This window comes from Thermobia domestica, chromosome 2 (assembly GCF_964235325.1).
Source record: "Thermobia domestica chromosome 2, izTheDome1.hap1.1, whole genome shotgun sequence".
Classification (NCBI taxonomy): domain Eukaryota; kingdom Metazoa; phylum Arthropoda; class Insecta; order Zygentoma; family Lepismatidae; genus Thermobia; species Thermobia domestica.
In genome coordinates this window covers 126577961-126594241 of record NC_137455.1, presented here as the reverse complement: position 1 = coordinate 126594241, position 16281 = coordinate 126577961, and the positions used below count along the sequence as shown (strand labels likewise).

At 35.2% G+C, this 16281-nt stretch overlaps 1 protein-coding gene across 1 annotated transcript in view; it reads left to right on the top strand.

Moving 5' to 3' along the window:
- Positions 1-395: 395 nt before the first annotated feature.
- Positions 396-16281, top strand: part of LOC145675397 (lysM and putative peptidoglycan-binding domain-containing protein 3) — a 30305-nt gene continuing 14419 nt past the window's right edge. Inside the window, exons 1-2 of the mRNA XM_081745802.1 lie at positions 396-778; positions 14123-14321. Coding sequence (XP_081601928.1) covers positions 726-778; positions 14123-14321 — 252 coding nt within the window. The 5' untranslated portion in view covers positions 396-725. The remainder of the gene's footprint in view (positions 779-14122; positions 14322-16281) is intronic.

The window sequence follows — 16281 nt, the reverse complement described above, 5'->3', positions numbered from 1 at the left end:
GATGAAGACGCCAGGCAGCTCTTGTTTTGTCACCTTTTGACATTCTTTATGCATCTCTTGTGAGGCTTCATTTGTGTTAGCTGCGTATAGAATGAACAGAAAAATTGTGAGTAGTAACCTGGAAACGACAGGTAATTAGTTTATTCTGACCGAATGAGTAGGAACTCTGACCTTATATATAGACTCAGATTGGTGTCCCGGCTATTCGTTTACAAAATCTGGCAACCGTAGGTTTATAATATTAAAATGATTGTAATAAAATTTAAAATTTAGGCTGGGACTAGGAGGGGTGCCAAAAAGTCACTTTGCCCGGGTGAAAATTTTGCCTTGGTCGCCCCTGGCACCTTTCTATGCCTACTGTCGCGAACTAAGGAACTACTGTTGCTTTTTTGTGCTAATCGTTATGGAATGGAGCCTTATTTTCTGTATACGAAAGCATGTGAAAAATATCTTTGTTTTTTAATTAAAAAGACATAACAGAACATCTGGCAACAGTATTGAACTTTCTTTAATAAGTGAATGTCATATTGCGTATGTGGAGAAAGTTGGATAAGTATTAAATAATAGGGAAATTACAATGAACTTTCTCTGGAATCGTGTTCATAGTGTATATTTACACTTCACAATATTGTGATACTATGATAATTAGAGACTGTATTTAATATTAATGAAGGATATATGCGGTTACTAGAAATGCACATTCGAAGAAATGTTTCTATATATTTATGGACGTCATAATGAACAGGACATATACGCGTATTGGAGATAAACATCAAAGGTGATATTATTTGATTACTGAAGATAGTGTTAAATTGCTGCATATCATTTAAGAATTTTAACTGCAGTAGTTTCGGTGTTGTATATGGTAATTGACAGACACCTATGTCAAAATACGGCGTATGTGATAAGTGTGTCATTCTTTGAAATTTGTTTTGAAGTACATTACTTGTACAAAGTACAATATTTAGTGATAATTTAGTCTATGAATTTTCTACTCTTGCCCATATGCAGTGTTCTAAAGCCCACGTCTATAAAGCCACCTTAAGATTCTGTTATAGAAAATATGTAACCTATAGCTGCGACCTTTCGATTTGCTTTGTCTGGTTAATTGAGTAGTATTTATGTCCTTTGCCAGCAGCGAAGACGAGGTGTTAAATTTACATTACTACTACAGTTGATATCCGTACGGAGACACATCAAATAAACCTTTTTTCGGAGTATGTTTGGTACAAGGGGTCCAGAAGCACGTAAAAAGCACAAAAATTAACAGGAGAAATGAATGTTGCAAGTACTTAGACGTAACATAACGTAACCGAATCTAACCTAACCTAACAAACTAGCCTAAGCTAACCTAATATTAGTAGAAATAAGGTAAATTCTATAATTTTTTGGAAAATTATGCGGGACCCCTGGGGAGGTTCTAGAGCACAGGTCCCCCCTATAGGTTAGTAGCTAGGTTGGTTCCTTTCTGTACTGAAGTTTAATATATAATTCACATAGTATTGTCGAGCGAGCGTTAGCGAGTGAACGGGTTAGAGCCCCGCAGGGTACGTTGTTTTCTGTCTTTATTACAGGTAAATGGGAAGGGGGACCTCTGTTCTAGAACCTTGGCGAGACCCCTATACTAATATAATATAAACTAAACTAACCTAAACCACCATGAACTAACCGAATGTGAACAGAAATTACCAAAATTGTAACATTTTTCAGAAAAAAGAGCTGGACCCCTTCTGCTAAACATAGGCTCTTTTTTCTTACAAGTGTTTTAGCGACTTGTTGTATCCAAGTATATTTAGAAGTAAAGCATGTAAGATGCAGTTATGCTAAAAAGAACCCACCAACCTGTGTTAGGTGCTCACTATAAGGTATAAGCTGATATTGTATCTAATCCGCATCAGAGTAGCGCGAAGCAGGGGACCCGCGCAGGGTTTATCCATGCATAGGCTCATTATTGAAGGTGGGTGTGCGCATAAAGGAAAGTTTATTTGTTTCAACATTAGCTAATACACCTATTTTTTTCTCTCATGGTTGAAAGTAGTGCCATTGTTCGTATCTGCATAAGAATACAAAGGAACGTGGGTTTTATATATAGTTAAGTCTAAGTCGAGACCTACAAATTTTCAATATGGAATGTAAGCTACTGTATTTCGTTCGATCTTACATCACTGGAAATCGATCCTGGAATATTATACAGCAAACGCGCATGCTGTAGCCTCTAGACTTAAAGATGAAGACAAGGCTGGTTACTTTATAGAAAGGGTAACGAAGTGTTCTGGTCAGGGTTGTTGGAATTCTCTCCAGCCCCAAAAGATCTCATTTTTTTAAGGGGGGAGGAGGGTTAAATCCATGATAACACCTAAAAACCCATCTCCAAAAATATATTTGAAGGCTTGGGTTGAAATAATAACCTGATTGTGTTTATAGTTAGTTGCCTCAATTGTGTTTCGTAGTACACGGCTAGATTCAGGATTGGCTTAAAACATGTATTTTTCAAGAGATAATCACCAGAACAGAATGGTATTGAAAAAAGAAATGTTTCGGAATCATGCATGAAGATTTTGATTACGCTTGATCAAATTCATTGTAACATTGTTCAACTGTAATCAATTAACCATATAAAAAGAATAAAGATCTTGTTTGTGACCTCATCGGGGGGTAACAGCTGAACAATATGAAATTAATTTTGGATGTTGTTATCATATAACTTTGATTATCATGTTACTTTGATTAAATGCATATTTTAATGGAGGATCAAAATCTATGCAAAAAATTGAGTATCTCATGATCCTGTCAAATTAGGAAGATGAAAGTCAGCATATAAGCTCATTAAAAATAAGTGGGTCGGTGTTCTACTATTTTTGAGAATTTCCGCTTTAAAGGGTACATTTTATATAATTTCTTTCTGCACATAGAGAGTGTTGTTGCCTCTTGTTTGTGATCGTATTACGAAGAAACGGTTGAACTGTTTGAAATGAATTATTGAACATAGTGCGCACCTTGAGCTAGATTTTTATCATATTTCTTTGATTCAAGAGCACATTCCAGGAGGAGAATGTGGGGTTGAAGGGATTCAAAATTTATGTAAAATGTACAGAATGTCACAAGCCCGCCATATTAGGAAGATGAGACTCGGTATTTAAAATTTTCGTTAAAAATAAGTGGACATATGTTCCAGCGTTTCTGAAAATTTTCGTTCTAAGGGCAAATGGGCATTTTCTATATTTTCTTTCTTCACATTAAAAGGAATATTGAATATTATTTGTGGTCATATCACGAGAAAACGGTTGAATAGTTTGAAATGAACTTTGAAATAGGTTTCAGCAAGGTTTTTATTATGTTACTTTGATTAAAGGGCGCATCCTAATAGATGTAGAGGAGGTTCAGAATTCCAGCCAAAAATACAATAACTCATGAACGCGCAAGTTAGGAAGATGGAACCCAACATATGAATTCATCATTAAAATAAGGGTTTAACCTTTCCCCATTTTTGAAAATTTTGGTTTTAAGGCGAGAAGGAAGGCAATTTCTTCTCATTTAAGGTTCATGTAAAGGGACAAGTTTTGCCGATAGTTATCACTACAGTCTTCGTATCTTTCTCGTGCATTTTTACCTTTCATGAAAATTCACGATTTCTCTTACAAATTTCAACCTAGAGACTTCAAATTTTTAGAATAGTAACTTCATAACCTATCGAAAGCAACAATCCGTCCGATTTGTATTTAGAATCTTGTTCATTGTAGAAACAGTTATATTGTTAAAGGTTTGGATATCCATTTCAATAATCAAGCCATTTCAACATTGAAGAAAGTTTGAAATTCCTTATGGTTGGCAAGATGGCGTACACTCTTTTACATAATATAGCGTCATGTTCTTTAATTATTACAATTAAAATTTAAAACACAATTTCAATTTTCGTCACAATTTAGTGTATTGCAATATTCTAGTATTTTGCGTAATTGTCTGTATGTTCTACGTTTCTGCATACCTTCTTTTTTTAACAGTGTGGAAACAGAATTACTTGAAACAGGCCAATTCGTCCATTTTGGAACGGGCCATCTACAATTATAATATCAACAAAAAGTTTTAAAACAATTATAGTGAAGCAGTCAACTGGGCCATAATGCTTTTTTTTTTTTTTTTTTTTTTTTTTAATAATAATAAAATCCCGCGCAAGGGAGATAAATAGAAATAGAAGTTCCTGTTGAAATTTGTAAGAGAAATCGTGAATTTTCGTGAAAGGTAAAAATACATGAGAGATACGAAGACTAGTGGCATCTATCGGCAAAACTTGTCCCTTTAAACCAAACTTAAATCGACGTTGCTTGTTTGTGATCGCGTCACGGGGAAATGGTTGATCAGTTTGAAGTGAGATATTGCTTATTGATAATAACAATCTCAAGAAGAGGGATTTTATCATGCTGCTATGCTTAAATAGCGTTTCCTAAAGAAGGTGGTGCTTCAAAATTTATCCCAAAAATAGAATATCGTATGGAGTTTTTATTATTATACTTTCATTGATATGCGTATCCTAAGGGGCAGAGGAGAACCGAATTCTGTGAACTTACTTCTCCCTGTGCAAAGAACGGGTAATTCAGTTAGTCTGCAATAAGATGTAATGCGACTACATTCCCTTTGTTTTCGTAGTACATACTCGCGTATTAGTCAGACAGATAAGAAAATGTCCTTCTCCGTGTGTCGGTTAGTTACAAATCGAAAGCGCCTCACTTAAAAAAAGGAACTTACTAGAGATATACCTCTATCTTCTCAATACTAATGGTAATAAGATCGTGAAACTCTCGAATTCTTTTCGCGTGTCTGGGGAGTATATGACGTGTAGTACAACTACTGTACCGGTATGTTGCAAAGTCCCTTTGATCGTATAAACTATTGTAAGAAAGCAAATTGAGAATTGGAAATGAGAATTTAAAAAAAAAGAAATACATTTCCAACATTCCAGTTCTTCACCCCAATTTTTTTTTAAAGGACATCCATTTAATAAAGCTGTTTTTTTATTCCTGGCTCCTGAATTTAAGGCACTATCTCAGTATATGAGGGAAAATAAAGTAATCTTCAGTAAGGACGACACGTACTCGAGTATAATAGGGGAATTTATTCCTATTCTATATTATATAGAATTACCCACCTCTTTATTACTCTGCAAAATTGTTTACTTGCTTCTTTCTAAAAATCGAAACATAAGTGAGTGTCAATGGTGCAAAATATGTTCCACGATACGCGGATGAGGCTTCACGGATTCCCTTGTGCGACATTTCTCTTTATTTTTTTTTTTTTTTAAATTTTTAAATTTTTTTTTTAAATTTCAATATCTCACGATTGTGCACTGAGGCTAAGGGAGGCGGTGAGCGGGGATGATGAGATGGATGATAATGGTGAGAGGGAACGGAAGAACCCCGAGATAACCTATGCAAACGATATTTGTTCACCACAAACACCGCTTGGCGGGAGCTGGGACCAGTCCAGCAACCCGCGCCAGAGGTGAACCACCGTGGCCCTCACAAGAGAATTTCATAGTTTCATGTGAACAATAGAACGTAAATGCTTAAGTAGGAATGTGACTTTAAATATAAGTACAAAATTTAACAAAACCCAATTTTACCAGTAAAACCCTCGAGACTTAAAAAAAAAAAAAAAAAAAAATAAAAACTTGGTTTTTTACAACCCTAGTAGAAACCCAATTCAACAAAAGTGCAGTCTTGAAAAATTCCTTTCAAATCGTATGGCCGTTATTGTTTGCGAGAAATCTAGCCCCTCCTCCCCTCAAAGTGCACATTTCAATCGGTAGTTCCTTTCGTACTTGAGATACAGTCGATACTCCCCCCCGCAAAAAAAGAAAAATTTTACTGTCGAGACTACTTACAGATCAAAATGATCTTAAAACGGCGTAAATCAAGAGTGCTAGCTCTGTATCAGAGAACCATTTGTCTATAGTTCTTTTCATACTTGAGATATAAAATATTTTCAGATGTTACCAATCCAGTTATTGATTTTATTTGAGTTTAGAATCCCTTTCAGTAGCGAAGGTCACTTGTACCTACAGCTTAACGTGGGATCCGAACCACATAAGCTCCCGTCGGGAATTAAACCCGGATCTCCTGCCTCTATGGCGCATACGCTATCCACATAGCTACGAGAAATCTCTACCAACAGAATGAGAGGAGAAAGAAACTTTATTTTTTCTGCTTCTGAGTATGAGTAAGTTTACCTTTTTATTCACTTAAGATTTATTATTAAATCATTTCATCACTCACTCGTGTCTTCTCAGTAACACTGCCAACAAATAAACACTTTTTGTTTTATACGTACTGGGTCAAAGTATGTGATTAAGGAAACGGTCGCCCTGATTTCGAAAATCACCGTAAGAATGTCCGGTCACGACAGGTTGAAAAGATATGAGCCTATTTGGTATTCTCATTATACATTTTATGTAAATTAAAATGCTCCCTTTAGATTGGCACATGGTCAAACCTATTTGATACGTTTATAAAATCATCTCACATTCTTGTTAATGTACAATTGATATACATGCAGTTATACGTAACAATGACATAGATGAAGAGAAAATATGAAGAATGTTCCTTTTTGAGGTATTTTCTTTTTAACCTTGAGGTTCATGGATATAAGACTTCATTGATATAAGATTTTATGAAATACTTTAGGAAGGTCTATCCGAACTTTTGATGATTTCATGATTTAATGTACCACTTGTATCCCCGTTAGTAAGATTATTTTACGTCACTGATGCCTTATACTGTATTGTAACGAGGCATGATTGTTACCTTGGTTACGAACAACTGCGTTTGTGCTGCGTCTTGTAATTATTTTTAACTCTTTAACACAGAAACCAACAATAATCTCCTATCTTGGTAGGATACTCCTTGGACCTTTGTGTCTCTTGTCCATTATGGAAATATCTTGAACCTTTCTCCTTGCTCATCACTAACATGGTTCAGGAGAAAAGTCTAGATGTAAATGGCAGAAGTGAATTTTCAATGACATACTGCTGTCTATGTTTTTTGTAGCATTCCAACGAATGTTTTGTAATTTTCGTCCTTTCTCTTTCCAACACTTCTAAAGGACTAGCAGACTGCTAACTCAGTCCTTGTAGAAGATTTCCAAAATAACCCTACTGATTTGAGGGCCGATGAAAATTCCTTGCTTCAATTTTACACAAGCATCTCAGAAAGCATATTTTTCAGATACGCCATCGTTATCTTTGTTGAATGCGTTTACAAAGAAAGCTCTTTATTAATCCAAGTTTTATGAGGACGGGAGGAAAAAGAATTTTATGAGTGGAACGAATGTCTGCTTTTATGTTACGTAATCCTGGAACAAATTCCTCCCGCTTCTCTTAATGTTGCACCACATAATGTTTGTTTTTCGTACAACTATTCCACAAACACAAAAAGCATCAATATTTGGTGAAATCACTTTAATTCAAGCAGCAAGCCACTTTAGAGCCACCACATATCTTCAAGCCATGGTACTGGTATTTCATAACATATACAATTGTAGCCACATTTTCATGAGTTTCTTTCAAACCACAGAAAGGAACAGTGATACAGATGATAACGTGTTACCATTATGAAGCAATATTGCTTTGATGCTAAATTCTGAGGAATCGATAAAAAAATCGCCACTCATCTGAATTGTAGACAACACCTATATTGTTTACGAAATCAGTAAAGTATGAAGAGAAACACATATTCCCCTCCATAGCAAAATATTATACAAAGAACTGGTACCTTTAACAAAACTCAGAAATTTTGGTTCCATTGTTGAAGTCTAGAACCTACAAGTTCGGATGCTTCTTAGGACAAATTTAAATCCCGTGTTAAATCATTCAGATTTTCCTGCTGTACTAAATGTATCTCATTGCCAGAATGTACTGGTGCACAGTCAGGATGTTTAGATGTAAAGACACTGGCTTTTGGAAACGTCAGGTTCAAGTTCGTCACGGTCTCTTTTTAGACTCCCCAAGTGTCATGTTTCCTGTTTCAGGGGGTCGAGGTATAGTTAAAATCGCCATTATGAGACACGGGTACCATGGCAAAAGAAATAGAATACTGGATGACATTTTTCTAAACATGCCGGATATCTTAGTCATGCGTAAGGAACAGTCAGTAAGGCAGTTTGTTGGTATTGTCCACAACATCGGTATAGCAAACGTTTAAAGCGTTAAGTTTTCCAGGTAAACACCCGCTAAGATTTGTGTAGAAGTTATGCAACTCTGATAAGAAGCCCGTGGCTTGTTCAGGTCACCAAGCCAACGACCGAAGTACAAAAAATATGCAAGTTTTGTAATGTTATATACGTATTTTCTTCCTTTGTGTTTAGGGTGTAAATCTATCACAAACATAAAAATTATCCGGATGATTAATACACATTCTACGTTAACTAACTCGTTTCATTTTATACCAATAGCTTACTTCCTCACAACACTCGATGAACACACGTTTCAACGATATACGTACGAAGAGATTTTGTCAGCAACACACACATCAATGCACCATGCTTACTAACAAACTACCTCTCAATTGTGACCCCCTGAAGAGATCTCTGAAATAATGGCGGAATGTGATAAGACGATGAAGCATAGGTTTTCTCACCTGAATTATCGATGGGCTATAGGAGCCAGGAGAGAGAAACGATATGCGGCACGAGTGACCAAGCAAATGAAAGTATGTAATAACCTTAAGCACTTAAAGTAGTTGTTATCTGTTTCAAAAATAGGGGAGAGGACTTGAAAAGCAGAATGTCATCCTGGCAAAGTATTTTAACTTTTCACTCTTCCATTTCTGTTGGTTGAGTGGGCTCTTATTTTACGTTCTTAATTTCAACAGATTAGCAATAGGAGCGAAATATACCTCATGCAATACCTCAGAACCGTGACGTGATGTGCAAGTATCATCACAATTTTCCGTTATCTACGTATTAAAATACTTTAGAATCACCTATTATTTCCCTGAAAATAAAAATCTTCTTGGCCAATGTAATTTATATCTCATTACATACCAAACTTTGAAAATAATCGTCTAAGTCTCCAAGAAGTTAATGAGACATGAATCATTCTTCAAGACACCGAGGATCCTCTTTAGAGTCTGATATGTAATGAGATGGGGATTACTGAAAAAGACACCAACGAGTGTTGAAATAGTGTGATGATGAAGTCCTAAGTGGGATACAATGGTACGATTTTTTTTTTTTTTTTTCAAATGTATCCTGTGCCATCAATTATGTAAAAAGCGAAAGTTGTAGTTGTGGTTGACCACCGATCAGAAAAATGAAAATGTGTGGTTGATTTGGGGAAGGACTTAGTAGAGTAGTGAGAAGCTACCCACATTGTAATCTGAAAACGTAGGCTTGATATCCCATCTAGTTGCAGTTGTATACTGTTTGAAATCCACTCAGTTCACATTTAGAGACTAACTTTGTTTATAATCTTCGGGTTCAGGTATTTTGGTGATTAAAGAAAACAAAGCAAGGATCGAACAAAACGATAGACTGCTTCCACCAGCCGCATTAAGTATCACAAATCACTTAAAGGGAAGTTCAGTAACGGTTTGCGGTTCTTCAGCTGATGACTTACATACAGTGTATTTCAAGAAAGAGGAGGGAAGAGGTTTTTATTTGGATAATGCAATAGAGATTGAAGACAATAGCAATGCTCGGCCTTCATAAGCGGACGGTGTACTTTGGTATAAATTGATGCGCTCGTATCGAACAAAACTATGAACAAGCTCATTTAGTTCAGAAAGAAAAAGTTATTGTATCGTTTTACTTGCTCTGAAACTATCGTATACATAATTATATCACAAAGAAAAGTATTTTAATTTTATCACATCTTTATCATTGTATAAGGAGAAATTTACCCGAAAGTATCTTAGTTTAGCCTGTTAAGTATATATATTTTAGAGTAGCTACTACTAGCAATTTTTAAGGAGACAGTGAAACTCTCATAAACTTAGTAGAGCATGTCTAGTTGACTTCTGAGGGTCCTCTTTATTTTCTGCGTTTGATTTCTTAATTCATGTCTTTAGGGTAGAAATTTTGTCATGCACCATGTAGAAATTTCTAGAGTAAGTTCCCCACGCTACTCAAGAACAGCAGAAGAAAATTAAGTTACACTGACCCAGTTATAACCTCTTAGAAATTACTAACCAAGTGGAAAAAAAAAATCAGAATATCATCAGACAATGAAACGTATAAAAATAATCTAATTTGAAAGACGAATCTTGAACTTTGCCTAAAGTAACGTAATTGAAAGAATATTGCGTTTTAAAGAACCTTTAGACGAAATTTAACCACCTACCATACATACGATTATCTTCAGAACAAGTCGAACAAAATTTATAGTGGCCATAATCACAAAACTATCTTAGTGTAAGAACAGCTCATTATAGGTTCTGGTTTATCAAAAACTTACGTTAGCTCAAGCAAGAAAGTTTTATTGTAACTAGTAATCGTACGTCAAGATCACATATTCGTGATGAATTTAAACATACCTTGCGTTTGACGTTGCAATTCTGGCCTATATTTCAATTGTAACCCATCTTCATTGAAGTGCTTCGTGGAAGAACACAGCACAAGTAGTCGAAATCATGAACTGGATTGCAACATTGAACACAGTCATGCCCGTATTTTGCGCCTCTCTCTTTTTTATTTGTTCGTATTCATCATAAGCCTAAATAATATGGCGTACAGAACTAAATGCTTGGATCACGCTGGCAACCAGTACGCAATAACCTCAGCTTATTCTAGCATCAGTAGCGTCGTAACTCGGTCGTGCAGTGGTCCTAAGATTGTTTTTAGTATTCATATCTCCCTTAAATTTCTCTCTTGTAAACATCGTCACTTTTCCACATATAAGGCTTCACTCTTGATGTAGAGTTTCAAACTATGCTATGCATTAGCGTCGGAAGTCTTATAGAATAGCATTGTCCGTCTGTCAACAGGTATCAGAGCAAGAACGGCAAGAGATGTCGAGATGCGGTTTTTTTTGCAATCAATTGATTATCCCAAGAATAAGTTCCATCTCCTTCGTTAACTCTCTATTCAAACCGGAAGTGGTCGAAGTTAGTAATTTCCGGTTTCAACATTTATCATCATAAATCAGAATTGTATTGGATAGCGACAAGCGATTTTCTGCAAACGATTCAGGAACTCAAGAGAGCATACAATTACAACCGCGTCACTATACAAAACCATTAGTAGTTGACATTTTTCTACTACTTCCGGTTTCAATACAGATTTCCATAGAACGAAAACGGTGAGAGATATCGAGATGGGATTTTTGCCATTGATTCAGCTTTCTAAGAATAGTTTGTTCTTCCTCCATTAACTCTGTATTCGAACTGGAAGTGGTATAAACTAACTGTTTCCTGTTTCAACATTTATCGCCATAAAACAAAACTGATAATATGTAGCGACAAGCGGTCTTCTGCAATCGATTCAAGGGTGCCAGGCGAACTTGCTATCACAGCACGCAACACTACCAAAACCGGAAGTGGTTAAATTTGCTACTGCTTCTGGATTCAATACTGGTTTCTGTAGAGCAAAATCTGTAAGAGATATCGAAATGCAGTTTTTCGGAATCGATTCTGCTTCCCAAGGATAGGTTCTGTCTCCTCTCAAAACTATCTATTCGATCCATAATTGGTTCAAATTAACAATTTCTAGTTTCAACCTTTATTGTATGCAACAAATAGCGAGTAATAGCTTTTAGATATGGATACAGCGTCCGAGGAACAAGTTTTATCTTTTATCTTATTAATCTGTTGCAGCTAGTGGTTATAGATGTACCACTTCAAGTTTGAGTGTTGAATTCCCATCGTTTGAAATTGTACCGTTGTTTCACACTGGGAAACGAAACTCACTCGTTTTCTTTTTCCTTTTTAAGCCCTTGTGGCCTGTGTGTAAATGTGGGCCTGAACACACCAATGTTGATTACATTCATTATAAAGCTTAGATTGAATAAACACGTATAACTGTAATGTGTAATTATTTAATTTATCCTTTCTTTCTTGACAAAAGGATGAAGTCAACGCACTTTACATATTCTTCTTATTTCTATTAATGAGAATGATGATTTCGACATCTTTAAAAACCTCTGGTGTCTTTATCGAAACATACATCTCCTAGAAGTCGAAGATCAAGGTCTCCATGTACAGTTCGTGAAGAATGCAAAGTCCTAATATTGGTGTGAATTACTGCATATTTCTGTATATCTAAAATATCGCAATAATATGAAGAGGTGAACAACTTGAAACATAATCAACTCAACTCGATATCCTAGTTTCAATATACAACAATTATTTTACGGAAAACATTGGTTTCTGTTTCATGTTCATTAATGTGTATATGATTACACTTATAACCCACGATTACGCCCACAATATAAAGTTTAACGTCCTGCGATTATGTCCTCACAATGTGAAAATCAAGAGCTTCCACGACACAGTTCTTGCATATTTATACTTAGGACATCTAGCTGAATTCACTGACATTATTATTCGAAGTTAATTGCAAGAACTTTGGAAATTCATGTTATAGCAGTTCCTGTTTCTATGTGAGAACGTACTTCAGTTTCTTGCGAAGTAGAGAGACAGGTTCCATTTTCCCCTAAAGTGCTGATTGACGCGCTATTTTGTCATATTTCGCATTGTTAATATTACTAATTTTTCATGCAAAAGAATATCTGAACATCATTCACTGATCGAATAATGAAAATATCTTCTACATGTAATACATAAAGCAGCAGTAAATGTGTAGATCCAGACAACTCCCTCGTGGCTAATTTTTAGCGTAGGCGCCTTGGGCACGGGAACCCGGGATCGATTCTCGGTGGGAGATTATATAGTTTGAATCCCACGTTAAGCTGTAGATCCACGTCTCATATAGCCTTGGTACTGAACGGGACGAAAAACTCAAAATCAACCATCAGTCATAGATCCACAACTTTGGGAGCTGATTGGAAACGCAAGGTCTGAGGGCGTCAATCATGAAAGTAGGGTCCTAATGGGATTGTGGAGGAAAAGCTGAGAATTGCTGGATGGAATAAAAACGCTTAGCTTCTCCATTGAATGTAGATTTTCTTTTTAAGGTAGAAAGGTAATGGAGAACGATAACTTTACACACAAAGTCATACTGGCCGAAGTAACCAAAATATACTGTACAGAAGATGCTCCTGTAGTCTCGTGTATAACCCACACACTTTCGGTGCATGTATTCATAGGTTTGGTTTAGATCCCTCTCTAAAGCAGCCTTACACATAATAACATATCCTTCGTTTTGTGTAAGAGGTAAGCAAAATTAGAATACAGGAAGTGAACTAACAGACTTGGCATTGCTTATTTATTTATTTATTTATTTATTTGATTAATAATAGTCTACTGGATATATTTTTGGGTATACTCTTAGACAGGTCCGAGAAGTTCTTAGGTTAGAATATCACAGAAAGCAATGTTAATGTGATTTTAGTGAAATGTTTCTCATAACGTTGGATGCGGATACCATATAAGGTTCCCTGTGGCCATGAAAGAAGTGCTACCAGTGCCATAATTGAAATTACACTGATATTGTTCTCTTTGATACACAAAGTTAAGATATACGGGAACTTCTCGGACTTCCTGTATTTTTGAAGGAGAATCTTACCGTCAAGACAAACATTATAAACAAGTTGATAAGCTAATTCAAATCTAAACAAAATACACAATCAGAAAGTCACAACTGTCGCCTCAGAGAGACGGCAACTAAAAGGAATACGCATCACGTGATGCAAGTGGAGTTGATTTGAAGTGCGCAGGATTCCTTCTTTATCTTTTGAGGGTAAATGGAACGGAAAAGTATCTCCTCACAATAAACTTTCACTCCGTGTTTTGAAAGTGTATTTCTACTTTACCTGACTCGCCCGCCGTCATACTCACTTTGTAACTGGCAAATCGTGGAAGGACAAACACTAATATTTTGTATATACTGTACTAAATTACATGTGAAACTTTTAAGAAAAAGGAGCGATATAGCAATAACTCATATTTATCATATGTAGTAAGCAGTAGCTCATGTTATTAAGAAAATAAATATCTAAATGTAATTTATTTTTCAGGAAGAGCCAATATCGACAAGGCCGCTTTCAAGATCATCGCTATGTTTTCCTTCCAGAATCAGATGAATCTGATAATGATGGGGATGAGATTGAGCTGTTCAGTACGCAGCCCAAACCAAAACCCAAGGATCCGTACATCGAGAAAATGGTGGAAGAAGGAGATACATTGCAAACACTTGCGCTCAAGTTTAGTTGCCCGGTAAGGAAAGTCCACTTGTCTTTCGTCTACGTTTATTTCTTTCAAAGTGTGATATATATATATAGTGTGTGTAAACAAAGAAAATCTTTCCACCCACCTCTTTATGATAGACCATGTTTTCGGGATTGGACGTTGGACTTAGGCAATTTTAATACCATGGCATGAAATAATAATATCAGTAGGACAAAGACAATGATCGGTTGTGAGATTTTATTCCTTCTATTGATAATAATGAAGTAATTTTTAAATGGAATTGTATAGAAAGGAAGGGGGAGTTTTTTTTTTTTTTTTAAGACTGTACATATTAATGTATAGAAAGTAGACCTGAACCTTCAAATTTTGTGCGTAACGTAGCTCAACAAAATATTGGTTTAATAAACAGTGCTGTTAGAAAAGAAAGAAATAATAATAAAAATCTTTCCATATAGGAACCCTGGGCGTACGGTTACATCTATATTTCGTGATTTGTTAACCAGGAGCAAATAGTTGGAAGAGGAAAAAAAAAAAAAAAAAAGATACTGTCTCGTACTTTTACATAACTTCTTCCACACATGAAGTACACATTATTTTACACATGTAATTGTATAATTTCATTTAATCCGTGACACACACACACACATACACATGTCACATGTTTGTGTGTGTGGTGTCATATAATATAATCTATAGGTGCAAACATATGTTATCTTACATGGATTTTTTATAGCTTTATTTCAAGCTTAAATACAAACAACGTTCATTTTTGACTTTTTTTTCCGGTAATTTTGTTTTAAAATAAACTACCAGAATTCCCGTTTTTCGCACAAGAAGAATACGTTTCATTTTAGAAATAAAGGGTTGAATTTTGATTTAAACAGGATCAAAAGTGTCACTGTTCGTCTCGGCAACCCCAAAAACTATGGATTCGACACTAATATCGGTCATTTTCGATCATTTTTATATATATCTCTCCCCTCCACCTCCAATAAGTTACACCGTCAAAGTGAAATGATAAAAATCATTCCAGTCCCGAACTCATCTATTTTGAAAATTTGATCGAGACACAGACATACACAAGAGGTAGTTTACTTTTGTGGGTGAGTTTTCTTTCGGTGAAGTTTTCCGAAAACTCTTTATAGAGCTTTGTTCATATTTCACAAAGAAATGTTCAGTTAATAATTGCAGCACAATATGATTTAGTTTAAGAAGAAATTGGAGTGAACAAGTTTAGTGCGGTAGTCCATACTTTTTATTAGATACGTATTGGATTTCTGAAAATATTAAAATATTATAATAAGCTCTACATTATTATTTGTAGAACTAATATCTTCATACAGGGAAACTGTACAGACTACACACACACATACACAATATATATTTATGTTTATTTGTGTACCAAAAAAATGGATGTCAAAGTAATTCGATGCATTTCAGTAAATAAATAGTATGTCCAATATTCACCGATAAATTTGACAATTCATAGATAATCCAAAACACGTAATATATTGTATTTCACTATAAGTAAATAACTTTTTGAAAACATTTATTAATCGAATTACATTCATAGTTTACCTGTATTTCTTTTCGTTGAATTCGGATTATTATATGTACATTTTTTTTTTTTTTTTAACATAGCACTTCTTGAAATAGTAAAAACAAAATATTTCTTCTCACTCTTTCCAAATATAAATCACTGCTTTGTGTATCTTTACATTACATATTATAGGTCTTGAAACAATTCTAAGAAAATTTACCCAGGTGCATATTCAATAGTAAAACTATTGTATGCCATTCTTTAAGCAAAAGCTTTTTACACAAGGTTTAAGTCAATCTGCACACTATATTACTGTTTGAATTGAGTCACCTGCTGCTAATTTCACAAAATAACATTAAATATGCAAGAAAATATAGCGGGTACACACGGCAAAATACACCTACCTAAATACAACTGTTAATACTACGACTACGTTCACACACTTAA